General features: G+C 42.6%; 1 protein-coding gene across 6 annotated transcripts; it reads right to left on the bottom strand.

Moving 5' to 3' along the window:
• Nucleotides 1-1,546: 1,546 nt before the first annotated feature.
• Nucleotides 1,547-22,601, bottom strand: LOC129814229 (carbonic anhydrase-related protein-like). Of its 6 annotated transcripts, none has more exons than XM_055867209.1 (11): nucleotides 22,098-22,598; nucleotides 21,728-21,748; nucleotides 18,275-18,466; nucleotides 17,848-17,972; nucleotides 15,573-15,668; nucleotides 13,693-13,755; nucleotides 13,165-13,213; nucleotides 12,954-13,066; nucleotides 8,157-8,347; nucleotides 4,167-4,277; nucleotides 1,547-4,078 (listed from the first exon to the last, which is right to left on the bottom strand). In XM_055867209.1, the coding sequence occupies exons 1-9, from the start codon at nucleotides 22,168-22,170 to the stop codon at nucleotides 8,213-8,215; spliced, it is 867 nt and encodes a 288-aa protein (XP_055723184.1). In that variant the 5' UTR covers nucleotides 22,171-22,598; the 3' UTR covers nucleotides 1,547-4,078; nucleotides 4,167-4,277; nucleotides 8,157-8,212. The 6 variants fall into 6 exon arrangements, with proteins under 6 accessions (XP_055723184.1, XP_055723183.1, XP_055723182.1 ...); XM_055867208.1 differs by having other exon boundaries at nucleotides 4,167-4,282; XM_055867207.1 differs by lacking the exon at nucleotides 4,167-4,277.
• Between the last annotated feature and the right edge of the window lie 4,656 nt (nucleotides 22,602-27,257).

Consider the following 27,257-nt stretch of genomic DNA (forward strand, 5'->3'; position numbering starts at 1 on the left):
TCACCCAACTAGCCTACTGTATGTGACTACAGTGTGTCTAGCTACAGCCATGTGACCCCCTTTGTCAATGACCTTTCAGGTGTTGTGTTTTCTCCAGTGCTATGTTAGTCATTATCAGTGTATGAGACATGGCTAGGTTTCGGTGCTGCCATTAGTCATTCAGACAGAGGAGGGCGCTGTAAGACCTGTTTGGTCTCATTCACATTCCTACCATAGATGCTCCAGCATAGTGCAGCTCTATATGGTTTCCTGCTCAAACCATCAGACTTTATATTAAGTTGCTCTTAAAACTATGTAGTAGTTATGTAATTAATTATAATGCATCTATTTTATGACAGGTGAAACATATATAAATAGCATTATCCTTTTTATGAATAACCCCAATATTTGTATGAATGTTTTGTATTTCTTTACAGTGATTCCAATTTCCTCAAGGCCACAAAACAGTAAAACATGCTGGACATGTTTGTAGTTATTCTTGGCCATGAAAAACTCCTGGCCCAGGTCACATTGTCAGGAAAAACTCCTGGCCCAACTTGCGATACTTTTTAATTAAACAAGACCTTTTGGCATAGGCTTTCTAAGCGCTCTTCTGTATTGTATTCCAGTACGTTTATGGCTTATACTAATAATATGGGTGTGTCTCTGTTGTACTGTTTCCCTGTGAGAAGAGAGCTCCCTATGGGCAGATTAGCTGTGTATTAGATAGGTGGGTGTGGTAGGTTGGATAAGCCTGTTGTTGTTTTAAGTGACTTCATTCATTATGGCCCGTGTAACGAGCACATCCTGCTGTAAACATGGCCTCCAGCTGTAGGTGTGATGTCATTACCTGGCTGTTATGTCACTGATCCAGTTCGGGGTGCGCTCATAAATCCACTCTGGCTATCTGCTCCGATTTCAGAGTGTGCAGAGTGCAGAATAACTGAGGAATTTATGAACACTCAACACCCCTTGAATATGGAAGGTGTCAGTGAACCTCGGTGAAAAAGCGTAATTAAATTGTTGCCAGCAGCACAGTTACAGTCACCAATGCTCTGGATAACATGAAAACAGCCTAACCAGCTCTGCTAGGGCGAGTAAAATGGTCAGAGTGAGGTGTTCTGTCTGGAAGTAGCTAGCAAGTTAGCCAGTTAGCCAGTTAGCTTGGGTGCTTGACTTCTGTTGTGAGATCAGAACGCTCGGATCAACCCACCTCCTCGGCCAGACTGAACATGTGGCAAGCGAAACACAATGCTCTGAATTTAAAAACACACAGAGCGCACTCTGAGCGCACTCTGGCACTCCAGATGGAATTTACGAACACACCCTTGGTTGCTTCGTCAGGGAATGCTGGAGACAGACTCTAGTACAGTAGGGCCTGATGTATACATGGTATAGTGTGGCAGGGACTGGAGAAGTCTGCGAGTTTGGTCCTATGTAATGAAAATTCTATTTAAAATGAAGTTAATCATATACCTACCCATACTAAATGGTAGTGATCTTTTTCAGTGGTGTAATGGTAAATTGAACTGGTTAGATAGTTGAAATAACACCAGTGACAAATGCATTACTACTAACAGTTTGACCTTTATTGTTAAGTTACAGTAAGAGTAATCTTTATCATCATTATCATCATTATCACATTAGTCAGTACAAGAACTACAGAACCTTAAAATGTCTAAAAACATCACAACAAAATTCAAGTCTTCATTGTTTCATTTTCATAGCCTACAACCCTGTGCTGTACTGTGTTGTCTATAGCCCTTAAAAGGTCATTTACCTTTGATGGATGTCTCCTTTGTTTTTACAAGAAAGGGCACACTGTGGTCTAATCGTCTATTGTCATGCTTCCTATTGCTAGATAAGCAGATATCGAAAAACACAAAAACACTGTGTTTAATACTGCGAGGACAGGAGCCAGAAGCTGACGGAAATATCTCAACAAATATCAGCCTGTGAGACATCTGAGATTATACGGCATTAAACCTGACCTGAGGTCATTAAACCTGACCTGCCCATGTATATTATACAGAACTACATATGTTTCTGCTTGTTAGTGTGTTTCCTATTCTGAGAGACAGTGCGGTTTTAACAGCATCTTTCTTTAAAGTAATGTACTGTACATTTATTTTCCATATTTTGAAAATCCCTAGGAACAGGTGTTAGTTGATTAACATTTTTCTACTTATTACACAACCTCCATGACAGTACAGTACAATGACATGCCCCAAGCTAAGTATGCATACCTGTATGAAGCCTGCTATCACACCAGTAAGAATGCATGACCAATCCAGCGCTTCCATCTAGTATACTACTGTTAGTGTGGATATTGGATCAGAGCCAATCATGTCTCTCCTTCCAGAGCATGGAGACATCTTGTACCAGCCAACAGCAAATGGCTATGTTCCAGGTCAAAGGTGAAGCCAGCTGGTTGGTCTGTCAGCGCTGCCTTCATCAACAGAGTAAAATCGTGCCTTTGTGAGCTCCCTCCAAGTCCAGTAGCTATAAATTGTAACACCAGATAATGTGATTTAACCACAGAAATGTGGACCATTATACTGGTAGTTACAGGTGTGGCTCTACAAAACGTTGGCATTTTTGAGCTAACCTGGTATTGGCGACAATGTGTATGCCGTCATCTTCTTTTTACAAATCTTCTCTCATTAATCGAGACAGGCTTCTGTCATCCTGGCATGCAGCCCTTTGGGGTGGACCCCCCTGTCTCAATCAATGAGAGAAGATTTGAAAAAGATGAGATGATGGTGTACACATTGTTGGATTACTTCATGGACCAAACAAACATTTATTTATTTTAACAGAGCATTTTATCGATTCAAATGGACCCCCTGAAACTGGACACAGCCATTTTATGAAATGCCTGTTTCCACGATTCGAGGACGAAGATAGTATCGCAAATACCAGGTTAGTTGAAAAATCTCCAGCAACATTTTGTACAGCCACTTCTGTAACTACCAATATAGTTGTAACAGTTCCAATGGTGGAATGAAAGAGTCAGGTGCAGAGAGCAGGGTAATCTCAATAAAGTGGATATTTATTTCTTCCAGAAATAATCACATAAACGGCGACGCCACACAAACAACGGGCCGTCAAAATACTGTCCGATAAAAATAGGACTGAAATCCACTATAAGAAACACCACCAACACAAACAGAAAAACAAGCCCGCACAAAAGTCGGCGGGCCAACTGGGTTTAAATACCCCCCTACCCTAAACACAAAACAGGTGAAACAAATTAGACCAACTCAAAAGAAAACAGAAAAGGGGATCGGTGGCAGCTAGTAGACCGGAGACGACGACCGCCGAGCGCCGCCCGAACGGGAAGAGGCACCATCCTCGGCGGGATTCGTAACAATAGTGGTCCAAATCTGGTGTTACAATCTGTAGCTACCAGTCCAGGGGATTCAATGTAACATAACTTCCAGCCATCCAGCTGATTCAACAAGGCCATTCTCCCTCTCCCCTCCTTTCTCTCGTTTCACTCTCTTTCTCACTATAAAATAAAAAAAAGGGAATATTTTGCAGATGTTGGAACATTCCAGCAATCATGTCGCCGCTACGACTGGGTTTGGAAACAGAGGTAGCGGGTAGAGGAGCAAAGGGTTATTTTTACAAGTCCTATGTTTTGGGTTAGATTTGCTTGACATTGTGCAATATTAATATTAATATTTTCCACTCTTAAATCCACAAACTATTATCCTGTTTTCTGTATATGCGCTATGATGGTTACAGAGCTAGAAATTACATTTTCAGGCACACTTTATGTCACATAATCCTTATGAATCCTTATACCTGTTACGCGGAGTGGAACCCATTAGCAGACTCAGACGAGGAGACTGGGATGAAATAACCAAGGTATTTATTGAAACACAGGGGGGAGATGGAGTGCAGGTCATGGGAAGCTCAGGCGGGTTGCTGGAAACAAGGTGAGGATGCTGAGGCTGGAGCGAGAGAGGTTGAGACAGGCTAAGCAGGTCCGGAGGGGATTCCAAGGGGATAGTAGAGTGGGGAATCCAGGACAGAGTAGTAGAATGACGAGACGGGAGACTGGAGACAGGGACCAGAGTCACAGCGCGCAGAACTGTAGCGGAGAGGAAAACAGCGTCAGGCAAGGAAAACAGGCACAACAGGATCTGAATAGTAACAAACGGCTAGAAACGTAGACTGACTGAGCAGAGATTACGATCTGGCAGCGTGGAAGTGGCAAGGCTGAGTATTTGTAGAGGTCTTGATTATGGAACAGGTTGCAGCTGGTGGGGATCTGCTCTGACTCCAGCACACTTGTCTCCGCCCACACAATCACACACAGAGAGAGAGAGAAAGAGAGAGAGAGAGAGAGAGAGAGAGAGAGAGAGAGAGAGAGAGAGAGAGAGAGAGAGAGAGAGAGAGAGAGAGAGAGAGAGAGAGAGAGAGAGAGAGAGAGAGAGAGAGAGAGAGAGAGAGAGAGAGAGAGGGAGAGAGTACTGGGGGAGTGGCGGCAGGTCAAGGAGACACAGGATGAGCAGTAGAGGGCATTGCAGGAGCAGATGTGACAATACCAGAGAACCAACTGGGTCAATAACATTTCGAATCTGTTGATAAAAACAACATTGCGGCAGGTAGCCTAGCGGTTAAGAGCGTTGGGCCAGTACCGAGCCGACTAGGTGGGGAAAAAACTGTTGATGTGCCCTTGAGCAAGGCACTTAACCCTAGTCGCTCTGCATAAGAATGCCTGCTAAATGACTCAAATGTAAATGTTAGCAAAGACAAAAATAATACAGACTCCAAAAAGATATGGGAACGGTTCTTGTTTTTTTTTAAAGGCACAAAGGAATATCATGGACATAAAATATCACTTATCAGAAGATATAATCTCTCCTTATGTATTTTGTTAGTGTATTTGTGTTTTTGCTGGATATGCTGGTTTTTCTAGTTGGTTATTGTTTGTTGTATTTTATTTGTTTTGGCACATTGGGCGCGTGTATAGTTTGGTATACTGTGTGGTTGTTTTGAGTTAAATAGGAAAAAATGAAATAAATGGTCTATACAAAAAATATATAAAATCACTTATGCAATTTATTTGATGTATTTGTAACAAGCTAAGTTAGTGCATGCAATTATGCAGTACTGTCAAACTTTTAGTATTTCCATGGTAAACAGTATTGACAATTGGCAGACCCATTTAACTACCTGCATTTACAAATGTGCTACAATGTAATTACATGCATTATTACCTTATGATTAACAAGTAATGGTTTGGTAATCTAGTTTAAGGTATTGCTGAATTGTGCAATTTGAGTCAACAGTCAGGTCCCCATCAGAACCCCCTTTCTCTATCCCTTCAGAACCCCCTTTCTCTATCCCTTAAGAACCCCATTTCTCTATCCCTTCAGAACCCCCTTTCTCTATCCCTTCAGAACCCCCTTTCTCTATCCCTTCAGAACCCCCTTTCTCTATCCCTTCAGAACCCCCTTTCTCTATCCCTTCAGAACCCCCTTTCTCTATCCCTTCAGAACCCCCTTTCTCTATCCCTTCAGAACCCCCTTTCTCTATCCCTTCAGAACCCCCTTTCTCTATCCCTTCAGAACCCCCTTTCTCTATCCCTTAAGAACCCCATTTCTCTATCCCTTCAGAACCCCCTTTCTCTATCCCTTCAGAACCCCCTTTCTCTATCCCTTCAGAACCCCCTTTCTCTATCCCTTCAGAACCCCCTTTCTCTATCCTTCCTTCTTCCTCCTCTATTCCTCCTTTTCCTGGCCCCTCAGGTATGGGCAGGTAATATCCCTTACCAAAGAGACAATACTCCACTATCTCTCCCGCATTTTTCTCTGTAGCTACACTGTTTCACAGTGGTGTAAAGTACTTAAGTATGAATACAATAAAGTACTACTTAAATCGTTTTTTGGAAGTATCTGTACTTCATTATTTATATTTTTTATAACTTTTACTCCAAAACATTCCTAAAGAAAATATATTTTTTACTTTTTACTCCCTTACATTTTCTCTGGCACACAAAAGTTGTTTTCTTTAAATCAGGCAGGACAGCAATATGGTGCAATTCACACACATCAATATAACGTGTTGTCATCCCTACTGCCTCTGATCTGTCGGACTCACTAAACACAAATACTGTGTTTGTCATTTATGTCTGAGTGTTGGAGTGTGCCACGGTCTGTCCGTAAATTAACAAAAACAAGAAAATTGTGCTATCTGGTTTGCTTAATATAAGGAATTTGAGTTTCCATTTACTTTTACTTTTTACTTTTTTCAAGTATGATATGAGTACTTTTTCCACCACTGTATTTAAGTACATTTAAAACCAGATACTTTTAGACTTTTACTCAAGTAGTATTTTACTATGTGACTTTTTTACTTGAGTCATTTTCTATTAACGTATCTTTACTTTTACTCAACTATTATACAACCATTTCCACACAGTTTGTTATACTTAGCCGGTAGCTACTAAAACATCTGTCAAACTACCAAACAAGTGCCCCTTGGCTCTCTGATACAGTCATGTTCTTTCACTCACACTATTTGCGTAATGCAGTAGAGGCCAAGCCACACTTTGTCCCTGTGCCCTCGGTTCAGCACATCCAAATCCATCCACTCAAAATGAGTAATTTTCTAGTTGTTTCCAAGGTGTTCCCAATGCGAGCTCTAAAATAGATATCCCTCCGCTCCACACACAACACCACAGCTAGTCCCAGATTAGTAGAAGAACTGGGTTAGCTCATCATTACTATAGCTCTGACACTGCTCCTGTGTTTAGTGGTGCCATTATTATTTTACCTCTGGGAAATGCCTGGCCTATTTCTATTAAACTATGACTTCCAGGGCATGACAATATAGCCCCGATTTCATTTGAAACATGGTTATTTTTGTTGTTGTGGTATAAATGACTTCCCATCAGGTTTGAACCTGGTTTGTGGTTGTGAAGAGCGCTGGTATCTAGTAGTCACACAGATGTCATAAACACTTTCGAAAATATCTATACATATATAAAGTACACTCTATATACACAAAAGTATGTAGACACCCCTTCAAATTAGTGGATTTGGCTATTTCAGCCACACCTGTTGCTGACAGGTGTATAAAATTGAGCACACAGCCATGCAATCTCCATAGACAAACATTGGCAGTAGAATGGCTTTACTGAAGAGCTTAGTGACATTCAACGTGACACTGTCATAGGATGCCGGCTTTCTAACAAGTAATTTTATCAAATTTCTGCCCTGTTAGAGCTGCCCGGTCACCTGTAAGTGCTGTTATTGTGAAGTGGAAACATCTAGCAGCAACAACGGCTCAGCCACAAAGGGGTAGGCCACAAAAGCTCAGAGAATTGGCCCGGCGAGTTCTGAAGCGCGTAGAGCATAAAAATTATCTGACCTCGGTAGCAACACTCATTACCGAGTTCCAAACTGCATCTGGAAGCAATGTCAGCACAATAACTGTTCATTGGGAGCTTCATAAAATGGGTTTCCATGGCTAAGCAGCCGCACACAAGCCTAAGATCACCATGCGCAATGCCAACCGTCAGCTGGAGTGGAGTAAAGCTCTGGAGCAGTGGAAACGCTGCAACGGACGAATCTAGGTTTGGAGGATGCCAGGAGAACGCTACCTGCCCCAATGCATAGTGCCAACTGTAAAGTTTGGTGGAAGAGGAATAATGGTCTGGGGCTGTTTGTCATGGTTCAGGCTAGGCCCCTTAGTTCCAGTGAAGGGAAATCTTAATGCTACAGCATACAATGACATTCTAGACCATTCTGTGCTTCCAGCTTTGTGGCAACAGTTTGGGGAAGGCCCTTTCCTGTTTCAGCATGACAATGCCCCCGTGCACAAAGCGAGGTCCATACAGAAATAGTTTGTTGTGGAAGAACTTGACTGGTCTGCACAAAACTCTGATCTCAACTCCATCGAATACCTTTGGATAAATTGGAACGCCGACAGTGCCTGACCTCACTAATTCTCTTGTGGCTGAATGGAAGCAAGTCCCCACAGCAATGTTCCAACATCTAGTGGAAAGCCTTCCCAGAAGAGTGGAGGCTGTTATAGCAGTAAAGGGGAGACCAACTCCATGATTTTGGAATGAGATGTTCGACAAGCAGGTGTCCACATACTTTTGGTCATGTAGTGTATTTAAAAACCATGTACTTGGTATTTACATGGTTGACATTTACCTGTTAAACGTGGGGCTAAAGATCCCCCATGGAGGATGGACGGGGGAAGGAGCGTGTCACTGGAAGGCAGCCCGGATGGTCCTGTCGCTGAGGGGCTGAGAGGGGCGGAAGTTGTCTCCCAACATCCCATCGTTCCCCTCAGGTAGATCAGCACCTTTCAGATGGGACCTGAGCCTCCTGAACTCCTCTATCTGGGAGAGATGATGAAAAGAATGGCGAAGGTAAAGAGTGGTGATGGATTAATTAAGATAAGTATTCAGTCTAGTTTTGATCAATGTTCTGTCTAGCTGCACTGCGGCTGCCCTTTGCTCCAGCCTTTACAAACCTAATGTGGATAAAAGCATAAGACATATGTCCATCTTGTGTGGACTAATAAAGTAGAGTGTATTCAGAAAGTATTCAGACTCCTTCACTTTTTCATATTTTGTTACTTTAATTCTATCAATTCTAAAATGGATTAAATTGTTTTTATCCGTCATCAAACTACACACAATACCCATAATGACAAAGCATAAACAGATTAGATTTTTTGTGAATTGATAAAAATGTAATAAAAAGGAAATATGACATTTACATTAGTATTCAGACTCTTTACTCAGTACTTTGTTGAAGAACCTTTGGCAGCGATTACAGCCTCGAGTCTTCTTGGGTATGACGCTACAAGCTTGGCACACCTGTATTTGGGGGGTTTCTCCCATTCTTCTCTGCAGATCCTCTCAAACTCTGTCAGGTTGGATGGGGAGCGTCGCTGCACAGATATTTTGAGGTCTATCCAGAGATGTTCGATCGGTTCAAGTCCAGGCTCTGGCTGGGCCACTCAAGAGACTTGTCCCAAAGCCACTCCTGCGTTGTCTTGGCTGTGTACTTAGGGTCATTGTCCTGTTAGAAGGTGAACCTTGGCCACAGTATGAGGTCCTGAGGACTCTGGAGCAGGTTTTCATCAAGGATCTCTCAGTACTTTGCTCCGTTCATCTTTTCCTCGATCCTGACTGGTCTCCCAGTCCCTGCCGCTGAAAAACATCCCCACAGCATGATGCTGCCACAACCATGCTTCACCGTAGGGATGGTGCCAGGTTTCCTCCAGATGTGACACTTGGCATTCAGGCCAAAGAGTTCAATCTTGGTTTCATCAGACCCGAGAATCTTGTTTCTCATGGTCTGAGTGTCTTTAGGGTGCCTTTTGGCAACTCCAAGTAGGCCTTCATGTGCCTTTTACTGAGGAGTGGCTTCTGTCTGGCCACTCTACCATAAAAGCCTGATTGGTGAATTGCTGCAGAGATAGTTGTCCTTCTGGAAGGTTTGCCCATCTCCACAGATGAACTCTGGAGCTCTGTCAGAGTGAACATCGGGTTCTTGGTCACCTCCCTGACCAAGGCCCTTCTCCCCCGATTGCTCAGTTTGGCCAGGTGGCCAGCTCTAAGAAGCATCTTGGTGGTTCCAAACTTCTTCCATTTAAGAATGTTGGAGGCCACTGTGTTCTTGGTTGCTCCAGAAATGTTTTGGTACTCTTCCCCAGATCTGTGCCTCGACACAATCATGTCTCGGAGATCTATGGATGATTCCTTCAACCTTATGGCTTGGTTTTTGCTCTGACATGCACTGTCAACTGTGGGACCTTATATAGACAGGTGTGTGCCTTTCCAAATCACCACAGGTGGACCCCAATCAAGTTGTAGAAACATCTCAATGATGATCAATGGAAACAGGATGCACCTGAGCTCAATTTCGAGTCTCATAGCAAAGGGTCTGAATACTTATGAAAATAATGTATTTCTGTTTTTGTATAAATTTGCTAACATTTCTATAAACCTGTTTTCACTTTGTCATTATGGGGTATTGTGTGTAGATTGATGAGGGGAAAAAATAATTTAATCGATTTTAGAGTAAGACTGTATCGTAACAAATTGTGGAAAAAGTCAAGGGGTCTGAATGCTTTCCGAATGCACTGTATATCTTATATCTGATCTTATTTAGTGTTTTCAGTGTTCTGTACATGTTGGCATTCTACTGTATGCTTAGGCTAAGAGCTCATTTCTTCCTGTCCTGGTCTATTTTCCAGACCTCTTTCCAGCTGAGTCTGGTCTTGTGTGTGTAGCAGTAAAATGACAGACGTTCTCCGTTAAGATTTTCATTGGGTACTGGACTGGACACCTAGCTCTAAGCTAATAGTTATCTGGTTGGATGGTCAGTCAGACTTTGCCAATGTAGGAGGATAGTGTTTGCCCGAAACAAACAAGACAGATGGATTCAGTAATACAGGATTTTATGAGGCACAGTCAACTAACTACTTGACAACAGTAGAGTTTCATAGAGCTGTCTGCATAAACAGAGCCATTAACAACCATTATCAGATGAATCAATCAATACTGATGACTCATTTACTATCAATAAAATGCACTGAAAGGTGTTTTATTTGTTCTGGCTTCCTTAGATGGTACACATAAGGAACATGTTGTACTTTTCATAGTGCTTTTAGTCAGTAGTCAACAGTTATAAAACAATGCTACAGCTGGGAGATGGGAAAATCTACATAGAATATTCCATTGAACAATGATCTACCATCACAGCACAGGTTTAAAGGTGCTCCTAAACAGGCTGCATATTGGGTAACTGCCCTCCAGAGTTTATATAACACTGAATTATAGGATCTCTATGAGCTGTCCTGTGTTATTTACTGTATGTGAATAATTGGTCGCTCAATACGTATGAACAATTCATTAATCACTCTGTTTTTTAGCTTTATGATATTTCAATTCGTGCCTTTGCTCTCCACCATAACCTTTCCGTCCTCTCAAAGGGAGGTGTCTGGCCTTTACATGAAAGGCTTGCTCAGAATCAAAGCCTCTGTAGAAAGTGTGCTGACTTGGAGAACAAACTGTATTGTGCAATGCTGTTGAATCAGAAGTTGGGACCTTGCTTCATAAATATGGGCTTATAAGTGCCAAATCAATCACAACACTGTATCTTACCTTCTAGCAGAACACACACTTCAATGCAGGTAGCTAGAGCAACCTCAAGATCTATGAGCTGGTTTGAATAACACTCGGTATAAAAGCAATACGGCCACTTGGAGGGCTAGCAGGTGCCATCACCATTGACATGTGAAGGGATAAGACCTAGGGGTAGGACCTGGGGCAAGGGTCTAGAAGCCAACATTAATAAATTCTTTATTATTTGCCCCTGCTGGTCATCTATGAATATTTGAAGGTCTTGAAAAATGATCTGGCCTTAATGGCCACATGTACTCTAAAAGCATCACCCAGTACAGCCAGAAAAGGTCTGGTTTCTCTCTAGGTTTCTTACTAGGTTCCTGCTGAAAATAAAAGCATAGACCAGCATATGCTGGTGACTAGTGCTGGTTTTGCTGGTGACCAGCCTTCATTGTGTTTTGGACACTTTGATGCTGATGACCAGCTTATGCTGGTATGCTGGTGATGCTGTGATGCTGGCAACCAGCATATCATCATAAGTACCAGCATATGCTGGTCACCAACAAAACAAGCATCAAAGTGCTTAAAGATGCACTATGACGAAATTTACTGGTTGCTAAAATTCTAATAGTTTCCCTAATTTCTGTTTATGTGACAAAACTAGTAAGAATCATTGTACCATCTACTGTGAAATATATTTTTCATAACCAAAAATATTGTATTTTCAGCTGTTTGATGCTGGTATACAAAACCGAAGGATGGCAGACATATACATAGCGCCCACAGAACAGATCTACCGCTTCTTACTTAATTTCAATGAGAATGACAGATCTATAACACACATTTCTATGTAAATTTTAGGTTACCCAAAAAGTTACATATTGCAGGTTTAATTACTTAAGACAATACATTACATACATCATAAATGAAGGCCTAGTTTTTCCCTAATACAGTGGCCACATCAGGACTGGAAGTCACATAATGAACTTTAATTCATCCACAATCTGAATTCTGAATGACTACTAATTCCAACTACTAATTCAGATTGGATTAGTTGAAAAAAATTGAATTTATCTTTGTGTCGCATGAGATGAATTAATCAGTCAATGTACATGCAAAAAATAAAATAATAATTAAAAAAAATATCGACCTGCAGGGCCTCCTGAGTGGTGCAGTAGTCTAAGACACTGCATCACAGTGCTAGCTGTGCCACTAGAGATCCTGGTTTGAGTCTAGGCTCTGTCGCAGCTGGCTGCGACCGGGAGACCCATGGGGCGGCCCACAATTGGCCCAGCGTCGTCCGGGTTAGGGGAGGGTTTGGCCGGCTATGATGTCCTAGTCCCATCGCGCTCTAGCGACTCCTGTGGCGGGGCGGGCGCACGCACGCTGACACGGTCACCAGGTGTACGGTGTTTCCTCCAACATATTGGTGCGGCTGGCTTCCAGGTTAAGTGGGCAGTGTGGCTTAGCTGGGTCGTGTTTCGGAGGACGCACAGCTCTCGACCTTCGCCTCTCCTGAGTCCATACGGGAGTTGCAGCAATGGGACAAGACTGTAACTACCAATTGGATACCATGAAAAGGGGGTAAAAAAAACATATGGAACTGCAATAGAGCATGCTGGAAAATATGATCTTTATGGTTGTGGTTTTGCTTGCTAGACCATGCTGGTCAAACCAGTTTGACAGCTAGACCATTCTGTTCGGCCACCTATACCATGCTGGGTAGGGTAGGGAGTTTTCCCTAGCCATTGTGCTTCTGCATATGGGTATCTATAAAGCACTTTGTGGAAACTGCTGATGTAAAATGGGCTGTATAAAATACATTTAATTGATTAATTGAGCCAGACCATTGTGTCAAACGGCCTACCTGTAACTGTGAGATGGTGAGTGGGTAGCGGTACAGGATCCAGGTGACGCTCTCACTACATGGAGGGGTGGTCAGGGAGCCCTCATACACCCAGTAGTCTCTCAGGAGAGGGTCTGGAGGGAGTAACAAACACATGCCCATGTCTTCATCTAATACTGTGTCACACCATACATGCAAGCAGGAATCATACACAATTAGATGAAGGACTCACCAGGAAGTAGTGTGTTGGGATTGAAGCACGGTATGATCTTGGTCTTCCCCTGTACAGATAGGTGAACACACTAAAATATTTGTTGACCTGCTTCGTTTGTAATGTACTGTTCATTTCGCCACCATGTTTGTCATGACTGTATTATTGCAGATCGTCTGTATTACTGGAGCTCCTTCTTCACATTCTGCATCAACATTTCACCTGTCTAATCTGAAATGTTTCAGATGGTTTCAAGTCAATCTGGAGCATTGATTCCATCAGGTTTAATTGGAAAATCAACAAATGGATCAATTGCTGCATGCTCCAATCGTTGCAACTCTACTGATTTTCTGTTAACTGCCTAGTTTGATTGTCTATGTACTGTATGTCTTCCTCTATCTCTCAGTTAAGCATTGGGCATCTACCCCCTTAGGTCATATCAGCAATTTCTCATAACCTCTGTCCTCTCATCACCATGACAACTCCTGACCATAACATCATCACCATAACAATATGACTTGGTCAACAATGTGGATGCCAAGATCTTACCTTGTATTGTAGGTCCTGCAGCACTTCTGTGATGGCCTTCAACCCCAGATGCTCCTTCCCTATCTGAGGGAAACAATGTCAAAAAGAGGTCATGAAAGATGGTCCTAACAGATCAACATAATGTTATGATGTTAACACAATGTTATGATGTTAACACATCTTAACATGGGGCTGTTGACGTGTTTGGAGCATCCTGGAAGGATGTGAAAATGGTGAAAAAATACTAAAATATCATACTTGAGTAAAAGTTAAGATACTTGAATAAAAATGACTCAACTAAAAGTGAAAGTCACCCAGTAAAATACTACTTCAGTAAAAGTCTAAAAGTATCTGGCTTTAAATATACTTATCAAAAGTAAAACTCAATGCTAAAATATACTTAAGTATCAAAAGTAAATGCAATAAATGCTTTCAAATTCCTTATATTATAGGGATACTTTGAGATTTGGGCAATTAGGCCCATTATCTACTTCCCCAGAGTCAGATGAACTTGTGGTTACCATTATTATGTCTCTGGAAGGTAGGTAGAGTTAGTCTCTGGAAGGAAGGAAGAGTTAGTCTCTGGAAGGTAGGTAGAGTTAGTCTCTGGAAGGTAAGTAGAGTTAGTCTCTGGAAGGAAGGTAGAGTTAGTCTCTGGAAGGAAGGTAGAGTTAGTCTCTGGAAGGAAGGTAGAGTTAGTCTATGGAAGGTAGGTAGAGTTAGTCTCTGGAAGGAAGGTAGAGTTAGTCTATGGAAGGTAGGTAGAGTTAGTCTCTGGAAGGAAGGTAGAGTTAGTCTATGGAAGGTAGGTAGAGTTAGTCTCTGGAAGGAAGGTAGAGTTAGTTTCACGAGCCAGTGCTAACTAACATTAGCTGAATGACTGGAAGTCTATGGGTATCTGCTAGCCTCCACTCATTGCGCTAACGCTAGTTAACAATTGTGCTAGCGCTAGTAAGCAACTTCCTTCAAATCGCTCGCAGAGACATACAAATGGTATCCACAAGTGAATCTGACTCTGGGGAAGTAGATAAAGGGCTTCATTGCCAAAATCCCGAAGCATCCCAAACCAGACTGCACAATTGTATTTATTATTGTATTTACGGATACACTTCAACACTCAACATCATTCACAACCCGAAGCATTTGTGTTTTGTAAGTCCGCCTGATCAGAGGCAGTAGGGATGACAACGTGTTCTCTTGATAAGTGTGATAAGTGTGTGAATTAAACAATTTTCCTGTCCTGCTAAGCATTCAAAGTGTAACAAGGACTTTTGGGTGTCAGAGAAAACGTTTGGGAGTAAAAAAGTACATATTATCTTAACCTCTACGGGATCGGTGTATTATCTTTTACCAGATCTAATGTGTTATATTCTCCTACACTAATTTCATATTTCCACAAACGTCAAAGTGTTTCCTTTCAAATGGTATCAATAATATGCATATCCTTGCCTCAGGACCTACAGACAGTTAGATTTGGGTATGTAATTTTAGATGAAAATGGGAAAAAAGGGTCAGATGAAGTGAAGTAAATGTAAAAGTTGTCAAAAATATAAATAGTGAAGTAAAGTACAGATACCCCCCAAAATACTTAAGGAGTACTTCAAAAACATTTCTACTTAGTTACTTTACACCACTAAGTGTTTGTCCATTCATATATTCAGTCATTGCCTCAAGCTAGTTCATATCAGTCAAATGTTATAATGGTTATTTCAATGTGGTGGTTTTTCTCAGTACAATAAAAAATATATATATTTAGTGTCAAAGCTTTAGTGTCAAAGCTGATATGAATGTGATATGATATGAATTACAGTAATAATAAACCAAGTGCCTAACAAAATATACAGAGCATGAGAAGAGGGGATTCTCATATGACTATAGACTGAGACCAAAGCAAACAATACCTGCACAAACAGAGCGATGATGAGAACTCCGTTCTTCTTACCCAGGGCTTCCTCCACACTGTTGAACAGGGTTGTGTTCCAGTGGATCAGATGGAGCTGGGGGGGAAGCGCATGTATTGTTTTGTACAATATTATAGTGAAGCTGATCACAAAAAAGATTAACCACATACAGTATGATATTCAGGTAAAGAAAGAAAGAGAAAGAAAGAAAATGAAAGAATGATGGGCAGAGGGAGGCTGCAGAAGACAGGGCCGAGACAGAGCAGGTGTAAGGGACGTAAGGGCTACAGTTTGAAATAGAGCACATAACACCTTTGATAGAAAAGGAAGCTTATAAAGCCAAACCACCATTGGCATAGCCTCTTCAGGCCCTTTCAAACGTGTCAATGGCCTGAGTGATGTGTAAATATATGAAACAAAGTAATGAGCTTTAAAAGCCCTGACCTGAAGTAACCTGTTTTTATGTGAATATAACAAGTCCCTCTTTCTCAAGGCCATCAGACTGTTAAATAGCCATCACTAGCACAGAGAGGCTGCTGCCTACATACACAGACTGAAATCATTGGCCACTTTAATAAATGGAACACTAGTCACTTTAATAATGCCACTTTAATAATGTTTACATTTCTTGCGTTACTCATCTCATATGTACAGTTGAAGTCGGAAGTTTACACACACCTAAACTCAGTTTTTCACAATTCCTGACATTTAATCCAAAGTAACAATTCCCTGTTTAGGTCAGTTAGGATCACCACTTTATTTTAAGAATGTGAAATGTCAGAATAATAGTAGAGAGAAAGATTTATTTCAGCTTTTATTTCTCACATCACATTCCCAGTGGGTCAGAAGTTAACATACTCAATTAGTATTTGGTAGCATTGCCTTTAAATTGTTTAACTTGGGTCAAACATTTCACGTAGCCTTCCACAAGCTTCCCACAATAAGTTGGGTGAATTTTGGCCCATTCCTCCTGACAGAGGTGGTGTAACTGAGTCAGGTTTTTAGGCCTCCTTGCTCACACATGCTTTTTCAGTTCTGCCCACAAATTTCCTATGGGATTGAGGTCAGTGCTTTGTGATGGCCACTCCAATACCTTGACTTTGTTGTCCTTAAGCCATTTTGCCACAACTTTGGAAGTATGCTTGGGGGTCATTGTCCATTTGGAAGACCCATTTGCAACCAAGCTTTAACTTCCTGACTGATGTCTTGAGATGTTGCTTCAATATATCCACGTCATTTTCCTCCCTCATGATGCCATCTATTTTGTGAAGTGCACCAGTCCCTCCTGCAGCAAAGCACCCCCACAACATGATGCTGCCACCACCGTGCTTCACGGTTGGGATGGTGTTCTTCGGCTTTTAGACTACACAAGCTTACAAACAATTACAATGGCAAAAGTCACAATAATCACAAGAATGGCTTCAGATTAAAGTCTACGTTGAGACCGAAGGCCTTGAAATACATCCACAGGTACATCTCCAAAACTACTCAAATGATGTCAATTAGCCTATCAGACGCTTCTAAAGCCATGACATCATTTTCTGGAATTTTCCAAGCTGTTTAAAGGCACAGTCAACTTAGTGCATGTAAACGTCTGACCGACTGGAATTGTGTTACAGTGAATTATTAGTGAAATAATCTATCTGTAAACAATTGTTGGAAAAATTACTTGTGTCATGCACAAAGTAGATGTCCTAACTAACTTGCCAAAACTATTTGTGGAGTGGTTGAAAAACGAGTTTTAATGACTCCAACCTAAGTGTATGTAAACTTCCGACTTCAACTGCATATACTGCATTCTGTACTTTTCTACTGTATCTTAGTCTATGCCGCTCTGACATTTCTTGTCCAAATATTTATATTTTTTTTATTCCATTCCTTTACTTAGATTTGTGTGTATTGGGTATATGTTGTGAAATTGTTAGATATTACTTGTTAGATATTGCTGCACTGTCAGAACTAGAAGCACAAGCATTTCCCTACACCCGCAACCATATCTGCTAAAAACACGTGTATGTGACAAATAAAATTTGATTTGATTTGTAACAGTGGCCTCCAACTTAAATAAACATGGTCAGGGCCTTGAAGCGGACAGTGTGTGTGTGTGTGTGTGTGTGTGTGTGTGTGTGTGTGTGTGTGTGTGTGTGTGTGTGTGTGTGTGTGTGTGTGTGTGTGCGCGTGCGCGTGTGTGTGCGCGTGCGCGTGCGCGTGCGCGTGCGTGCGTGTGTGTGTGCGCGTGTGTGTGTGTGTGTGTGTGTTTGGCCGAGACCCATACCTCCATGGGGAAGGCCTTAAAGTTGACGGTGTGTTCTGAGCCCCGCTGGTTCTCTTTGCCCCAGTGGAAGCGCACCTCATGCAGCTCGTACTCATGATCAATTTGCAACGGTCCACCAGTTACCACTGCAGACAGGAAACCCAGGGCATCATGGGAGAGCAGACACAGGAAATGCAGACCACATCAGATGATCTTGCGTTTTGAATGTAGGCTTGATTTCTGATTAAACTCTGAAGTGTATGTGCATGTCCCTTGCAGCACACAGTCATTGACTCAACTTTCTGGGGTCACGGCTAATGTAAGATCATTGAAAAAGTGCATTCAAGATCATTACTATAGTGGAGGGTTGACATAAATTCCACCTATGAATTGCTTTTATGTGTACCATGGAAATGTTAAATTAACTTTTTGGATGTGTGTTCTGCACCTGATTTGGACCTCAGCATGATGCGTATGGTGTGTCCATCGTTGATGACCTCACAGTCCCGACACACAACGTAGTTGGGTGTTAGCCCCACGTCCAGGAGCAAGGGGTCATAACGCGCCTCCCGGGAGTTCAGGTTGATGGGTGACTGGTACTCCCCATTGGCATCAGGGAACAGCAAACCCCACTCTACACCTGAAAACACGCACAACTTAGACTTACACTCAACGTCACTGACGCTTGCGTAAAGTTACAACTTCTGGGCTCTGGCATGCAGTGAGATCTCCATGCAGAGGCCTCCATGCACTGAGATCTCCATGCAGAGGCCTCCATGCAGTGCGTGGTGAATTCACAAAGTGGTGACAGAGTATGTCTAGTGTAGTGTAAATCCAGCCTTTGAATACGCAAGCAGCATTAACAAAGTGTATAAGTGAGGACGCACTAATGTGTGCACATGCACACACACACACAGAGACACACGCATACACACGCACACCACACACACTGGAGTTAAAGAGTTCACCAATTCCTCAGTGTCACTGCGCTGAGCAGTTGGGGAGTCGGTACCAAGAATAACTGTCACCAGAGGGACACAAGGACGCTCTAGTTTGTGTTTCTTCCCACCTCTCACACTTTCTTTCTCACTTTTATATCTCCCTTTTTTCCCCTCTATTTCTTACACTGTTAGTCCCACATCTCTCCATTCTGTGTGTAAATGGTTTGTGAAAAAAATCCTCATTATTATATTCTCACATCTTTTCACACTCTGTAAGAGCACTCTGTTAGCTAGCTGTCTTAGGTCTCTGGTCTTTCCATACCATGCCCTGAATTATTTCATAGTTATTTCATATCACTCTGCTGTATGTGCAGAGAGAGTGCAAAACACAATTAATCGAATCAGATTTGAGATCAAATCTGTCAGGGACACACCCTTCTTGCAAACTATTACAGACTACAAAGGGACGCACAGCCGCGAGCTACCCAGTGACACGAGCCTACCAGACGAGCTAAATCACTTCTATGCTCGCTTCTAGGCAAGCAACATTAAGGCATGCATGAGAGCATCAGCTGTTCCGGACGACTGTGTGTTCACGCTCTCCGTAGCCGACATGAGTAAGACCTTAAAACAGGTCAACATACACAAGGCTGCGGGGCCAGACGGATTACCAGGACATGGGCTCCGGGCATGTGCTGACCAACTGGCAGTGTCTTCACTGACATTTTCAACATGTCCCTGATTGAGTCTGTAATACCAACATGTTTCAAGCAGACCACCATAGTCCCTGTGCCCAAGAACACAAGGGCAACCTGCCTAAATGACTACAGACCTGTAGCACTCACATCCGTGGCCATGAAGTGCTTTGAAAGGTTGGTAATGGCTCACATCAACACCATTATCCCAGAAACCCTACACCCAAATTTGCATACCGCCCAAACAGATCCACAGATGATGCAATCTCTATTGCACTCCACACTGCCCTTTCCCACCTGGACAAAAGGAACACTTATGTGAGAATGTTTTTCATTGACTACAGCTCAGCGTTCAACACCATAGCACCCTCAAAGCTCATCACTAAGCTAAGGATCCTGGGACTAAACACCTCCCTCTTCAACTGGATCCTGGACTTCCTGACGGGCCGCCCCCAGGTGGTGAGGGTAGGTAGCAACACATCTGCCACGCTGATCCTCAACACTGGAGCTCCCCAGGGGTGTGTGCTCAGTTCCCTCCTGTACTCCCTGTTCACCCTCGACTGCATGGCCAGGCACGACTCCAACACCATCATTAAGTTTGCAGATGACACAACAGTGGTAGGCCTGATCACCAACAACGACGAGACAGCCTATAGGGAGGAGGTCAGAGACCTGGCCGGGTGGTGCCAGAATGACAACCTGTCCCTCAATGTAACCAAGACTAAGGAGATAATTATGGACTACAGGAAAAGGAGGACTGAGCACGCCCCCATTCTCATCGACGGGGCTGTAGTGGAGCAGGTTGAGAGCTTCAAGTTCCTTGGTGTCCACATCAACAACAAACTAGAATGGTCCAAACACACCAAGACAGTCGTGAAGAGGGCACGACAAAGCCTCAGGAAAGTAAAAAGAGTTGGCATGGGTCCTCAGATCCTCAAAAGGTTCTACAGCTGCAACATCGAGACCATCCTGACTGGTTACATCACTGCCTGGTACGGCAATTGCTCGGCCTCTGACCGCAAGGCACTACAGAGGGTAGTGCGTACGGCCCAGGACATCGCTGGGGCTAAGCTGCCTGCCATCCAGGACCTCTACAGCAGGCAGTGTCAGAGGAAGGCCCTAAAAATTGTCAAAGACCCCAGCCACCCCGTCATAGACTGCTCTCTCTACTACCACATGGCAAGCGGTACCGGAGTGCCAAGTCTAGGACAAAAAGGTTTTTACCCCCAAGCCATAAGACTCCTGAACAGGTAATCAAATGGCTACCCGGACTATTTGCATTGTGAGCCCCCCCACCCCAACCCCTCCTTTTATGCTGCTGCTAGTCTCTGTTTATCATATATGCATAGTCACTATAACTATACACTCATGTACATCCTTCCTCAATTGGGCCGACCAATCACTGCTACTTTTATAGCCTCGCAACTGTATATTGCCTGTCTTTTTTACTGTTGTTTGTATTTCTTTACCTACCTATTGTTCACCTAATACCTTTTTTGCACTATTGGTTAGAGCCTGTAAGTAAGCATTTCACTTTAAGGTCTACAACTGTTGTATTCGGCGCACGTGACAAATAAACTCTGATTTGATTTGATTTGATTCCACAGTGTCTCTCCCTCTAGTCCCATGATGGGGGACATAAACGGGATCAAAGCTCTCCCTTCATACATCACTGACCCAATCTAAATACAGACCCACTCTGAAGTGTCTGACCTCCTACACGCGTACTTAGCCTTGTAATTAAGATGATGAAACCATGGCTTTGAATCGCAGAGGGAGCACATAGCACAAAAACATGCTTTCTGAAGCAAAGCCAGGAGTTAGTAAATGAAGCGGCTAATGTGTTACCACTACAGACAACTCCCCTCTCCTCCTTTAGTGTATGGATGACTTTATCCCCTACCAACAAGATGAACAAATGTTTTCTCAAGTCAACACCAATAACAATATGACTATTAGAGTCACTAAAAGGTCAGCTCTTGACTTAGATGTTACAATCTCTCAGGTTCTTTTCCCAGTCACTGGAAACCTTGACCCTATTACCCTAAGAGCCCAGAGGCAAATTTGAGACACACAAAGCACACAATGGAGCCCTGGACAGGAGCTGGTAAAGCTCAAAACCATGAAAGCATGGTAGCTAGACCACTACTCTCTTAGAATACCAAATCATTGGTGTGACTTCCAGAATCTTAAGTTCAGTTCGAGACAGCTAATTTGCATGATCAAGTTACCCCAATAAGGAGTGCATTGATCAAATGACCCTACCTTCTTTAAGTTCTTTACCTACTGTATGTGTGAGAGAGAGAGAGAGAGACAGAGAGAGAGAGAGAGAGAGAGAAACAGAGAGAGAGAGAGAGAGAGAGAGAGAGAGAGAGACAGAGAGAGAGAGAGAGAGAGAGAGAGAGAGAGAGAGAGAGAGAGAGAGAGAGAGAGAGAGAGAGAGAGAGAGAAGAGAAAAAAGACAGAGAGACATTTCTCTTTCTGTTTATATCTGTGGAGAGTACTGCATTCCCATTTCAATGCATGTGTTTGGTGCCAAAATGGGGAAGAACCTTTTATTTTTCTGAGCTCTGTTTTGTGTGAGAAAAAGAGTGAAGGGAAACAAAGTGTATACTAAAACCTCCAAATCCCCTACCTTCTTGATATCCCCAGTCCAATTCATCCTTCCCAGGGTAGTAGTCTGACTCCTCAATCACACTGTCTGCCATGGCTGTGGCAGTATGGAACAAGTCTTCTCACTTAACACACTTGCTTTGATTTGAAGTCAAAGTCACACTCTGGCTTTTGTTCTTATCGGTCTTCTTTTTTTTTCTTTCTTTTTTTTCTGTCAGATGCCAGTAACTATGAGAGCCTGTCTTCAGTGAGGTGCTGCAGTACGGGCTGGTACAGCGGTTCAGCTCCAAATACTGATGAAGCTGATGAGGCTCAGTCCTTCAAATAGGAGAGAGTGAGTGTCCCAAAAGAACTCTCTCTCTCTCTCTCTCTCTCTCTCTCTCTCTCTCTCTCTCTCTCTCTCTCTCTCTCTCTCTCTCTCTCTCTCTCTCTCTCTCTCTCTCTCTCTCTCTCTCTCTCTGTGTGTGTGTGTGAATCCAGGCTGCAGTGTAGACTCTCCAACTGTAGGTCAGTGTAAGCAGCTAAGAGTTTCACAACTCTCTCTAAGCACCAGCAGCCCACAGGGTCCCCACCCCCACACATACAGAGTAAGCTTGGATTGGATGAGTCAAGTGCCTGTGCAAATCTCATTTAGAGCACCTTTTAAACAGCACAGCATTTCACAATGGTGTAAATGGGGGGGGGGGGGGGGGGGGGGGGGGGGGGGGCAGGGGGCAGGAAGGTCAGAATTATATTTCTGCCTGGGGTGAAGGGTGAAGGAAACGGGGAGTGGTAGTGAAAACACTACTCCCCGTGAGAGGCGGGAGAGGTGGAGAGCTTTGCAGAGGGGTTGCTGTTAGGAACAGATATTATGATCCTGATGTTTTTGAGGTAAAGAAAGTGCCAGTCAGCATTTCATTATTAGACTGTGATCTAGTTTTCCAGATTTGTCTTACCTCTGAGAGATTACAGGTTCATTTTTTGCATTTATTTTTTCAAAGAGAACAGATTAACAATATCATTGGAAATATAAGGTTTATGTAATATTGGTGTCAAATATTTCATGTGAACCTCCCTTTGGAATTTGAAAGTCCTTTACTGGCTAGGTATCAGCAAATAGTAAACCAATAATGTATTTCTCAATAGATATGAAGTATATTGTCATTCTCAATAGAGCTTACAGAGTAGAACTGACCAGTACTGTTCTGGCACGATAATATATATCCCGTGTCTTATTCCTGTTCCAAAGTGTAGAATTTGTCCAAAGGGTTTAAGACTGATTAATTGCTTTATATTCTGTAAAAGGAAACCACCTTGACCCTCATTTCTCATTTCCTAAATTGAATACATTGCATAACCCACTCTGTCAGAATATTCACAATGAGGTCATTTCGATCCCAGAGGACCAGATATGATGCTAAAACAATTGGGTTTTAAATAGCATGACTTTTAGCATAATAACTCTGTTCAGCAGCAAATAAATCATGAACATAGTTGACACTGGTCTTCTTTTCTTTCTTTTCTAATTTTGACTTTTTCATAAAGTTTTATATTATTGCATATTTTTCTCATATTCTTTGTTGATTTATTAGAACCTAATAAATCAGGCCTAATTAGTCTACATTTTCTTTAGTCCTTATTGGTCATTCATATATACTTACTATGTCTATTAGTATTATAGTATAGTATATAGACTCTCAACTCGTCCAAGGCTCCTTTTTCAATTTGGATCGCAAATCAATAACGACACTGCCCTCTAGTGGACACTAAAGAATCTTGCAGAACACTTATCTTGCTGAGTATGATTGACTGTAAATGATGAGTTCCACCAGCGATTGGATGTTTGACATAACACTACACAGCTGATTCAAATTATCAAAGCTTGCTGCTTTGATTCAGCTGTGTCGTGTTAGGGCAAAAACCAAAACGTGCACCCCTTGGGGTCCCCAGGCCCGAGTTTGGGAAAACCTGAGTTAAGTTCTTTAGAAAAAATATTTAACTCTTTTGTATCTCTTTATTTGTAATGTTGTATGAAATTAGTTAGATCATTTTCAATTGGTCATTTTAGTTTGTTACAGTAAATATTATAATATGCACACACTCAGTGTTTCAATAGGCCAATTTCTTTTCTATGTCTCTGTTCACTGATTATAACTTGTGACGCAAAGAGTGGCTAATATATGGTTATGACGTTTCATGGGACAACGCACACTATAAGTACTGTCCTGCTTTGATATCATCAGGGCCAAATGACACACCTGCGGGGTGAGGCCAACTCAAATTCAATTAAAATTCATTATTTGAATTTTTTTAATTCGGAATTGACCCAAAAAATTATTTTGAATTGGCCACACCTCAAAGGAAGCATAATTTGAATTGAATTTGAATGAAAGGAAGTGTAATTTCATTAAAATCATTTCAAATCTTTTCAACTGAGAAGTGAAATATGAAAGTCCATTGATTTCATAAATCTTTTATCAAAAGGATATGCCACTTACTAATGCATAGAATACACAGACCATTTAAAAAATGTGTTTGATTATAACTCAAACATAACTCAAACAGTATTTTTCTTTGTCATGAGATTATTAGATTGTTATATTGTTCTCTTCCATACTGTAGTGTTTGATGCAATGTATTCTGGGAAATCTATTCTTTCAGACAGCCTATGTTTTAGGAGAATGAGTAGAAAATAAAAATAAACCTTTCAACCTTATGCTAAATGGTAGTGGTAACAATACATGATGTCAAAATAAACATTACTATGTTGATAGAATGAGTTGTGATGGCGTGAATGTGAGTGTAAGGCTATTATACCTTTTGGGGCAGTTTGGGTTGTTACAGAGTATCAGAGCGAGATGCTCCTACCATCAGCTAGGGATTGTTCTGTACAGTGACATCAAATCATATCAAATCCAATTTTATTTGTCACATGTTTTGTAGACAACAGGTGTAGAATAAGAGTGAAATATCTGGAGTAGCAGAGGAGGCTGCTGAAGGTACCGCTTGCCGTGCGGTAGCTGAGTGAACAGTCTTTGACTAGGGTGGCTGGAGTCTTAGACAATTTGTAAGGCCTTCCTCTGACACCGCCTTGTATAGAGGTCCTGGATGGCAGGAAGCTTGGCCCCAGTGATGTATAGGGCCGTGCGCAATACCCTCTATAGTGCCTTGTGGTCGGATGCCGAGCAGTTGCCATACAAAGCGGCGATGCAACCAGTAAGGATGCTCTTGATGGTCCAACTGCAGAACCTTTTGAGGATCTGAGGACCCATGCCATATCGTTTCAGTCTCCTGAGGGGGAATAGGCATTGTCATGCCCTCTTCACAACTGTCTTGGTGTGTTTGGACCATGATAGTTTGTTAGTGATGTGAACACCAAGGAACTTGCTCCACTACAGCCCTGTCGATGTGAATTGGGGCGTGCTCAGCCCTCCTTTTCCTGTAGTCCACAATCAGCTGTTTTGTCTTGCTCACATTGAGGGAGAGGTTGTTGTCCTGGCACCACATTGCAAGGTCTCTGACCTCCTCCCTGTAGGCTGTCTCATTGTTGTCGGTGATCAGGCCATTGGCAAACTTGATGGTGTTGGAGTTGTGCGTGGCCACGCTGTCGTGGGTGAACAGTGAGTACAGGAAGGAACTAAACACTTACCCGTGAGGGGCCCCGTGTTGACGATCAGCGTGGTAGATGTGTTGTTGCCAACCTTCACCATCTGGAGGCGGCACATCCAGAAGTCCAGGATCCAGTTCCAGAGGGAGGTGTTTAGTCCCAGGGTCCTTAGCTTAGTGATGAGCTTTGAGGGTGCTATGGTGTTGAACTGTAGTCAACAAACAACATTCTCATGTAGGTGTTCCTTTTGTCCAGGTGGGAAGGGGCAGTGTGGAGTGCAATAGAGATTGTGTCATCTGTGGATCTGTTGGGGCGGTATGTGAATTGTAGTGTGTCTAGGGTTTCTGGGATGATGGTGTTGATGCTTGAAACATGTAGGTATTAGAGACTCCGTCAGGGACAGGTTGAAAATACCAGTGAAGACACTTGCCAGTTGATCAGCGCGTGCTCTGCGCAAGCGCCCTGGTAATCTGTTTGGCCCTGCGGCCTTGTGAATATTGACCTGTTTAAAGGTCTTACCCACATAAACTACGGAGAGCGTGATCACACAGTCGTCCAAAACAGCTGGTGCTCTCATGCATGGTTCAGTGTTATTTGGCTCGAAGCGAGCATAGAAGGCATTTAGCCTTCTTCTGTCTGGTAGGCTTGTGTCACTGGGCAGTTTGCGGCTGGGTTTCCCTTTGTAATCCGTAATAGTTTGAAAGCCCTGCTACATCCGACGAGCAGAGCCGGTGTAGTAGGATTCAATCTTAGTCATGTTTGGACGCTTTGCCTGATGGTTTGTCAGAGGGCATATCGGAATTTCTTATAGAGCGTCTGGATTAGTGTCCCTCTCCTGGAAAGCGGCAGTTCTAGCCTTTAGCTCAGTGCAGATGTTGCCTGGAATCCATGGCTTCTGGTTGGGATGTGTACGTACGTGCGTAGTGTCACTCTGGGGACGATGTCGTCGATGCAATTATTGATTAAGCCGATGACTGATGTCATATTCTCCTCAATGCCATCGGATGAATCCCGGAACTCATTCCCGTCTATGTTAGCAAAACCTTCCTGTAGCTTAGCCTCTGCATCATCTGAACATTTCCGTATTGAGTGACTCACTCACATTTCCTGCTTGAGTTTGTGCTTGTAAGCAGGAATCAGGAGGATAGAATTATGGTCAGATTTGCTGAATGGAAGGCGAAGGAGAGTTTTATAAGCATCTTTGTGTGTGGAGTAAAGGTGGTCAAGAGTTTTTTTACTCTGGTTGCACTTGTTTCATGCTGGTATAAATTAGGTCAAACGGATTTAAGTTTTCCTGCATTAAAGTCCCCGGCCACTAGAAGCGCCGCTTCTGAGTGAGCATTTGCTTGTTTTCTTATGGCCTTATACAGCTCGTTGAGTGCGGTCTTAGTGCCTGCATCGGTTTGTGATGGTAAATAGACAGATACGAAAATATAGATGAAAACTCTCTTGGTAAATAGTGTGGTCTACAGCTTATCATGAGGTACTCTACCTCAGGCGAGCAAAACCTCAAGACTTCCTTAATATTAGAGATTAGCGCACCAGCTGTTATTGACAAATACACACAGAACACCACCCCTCGTCTTACCGGTGGTT

Source organism: Salvelinus fontinalis, chromosome 17 (genome assembly GCF_029448725.1).
Source record: "Salvelinus fontinalis isolate EN_2023a chromosome 17, ASM2944872v1, whole genome shotgun sequence".
In the NCBI taxonomy this organism is placed as follows: domain Eukaryota; kingdom Metazoa; phylum Chordata; class Actinopteri; order Salmoniformes; family Salmonidae; genus Salvelinus; species Salvelinus fontinalis.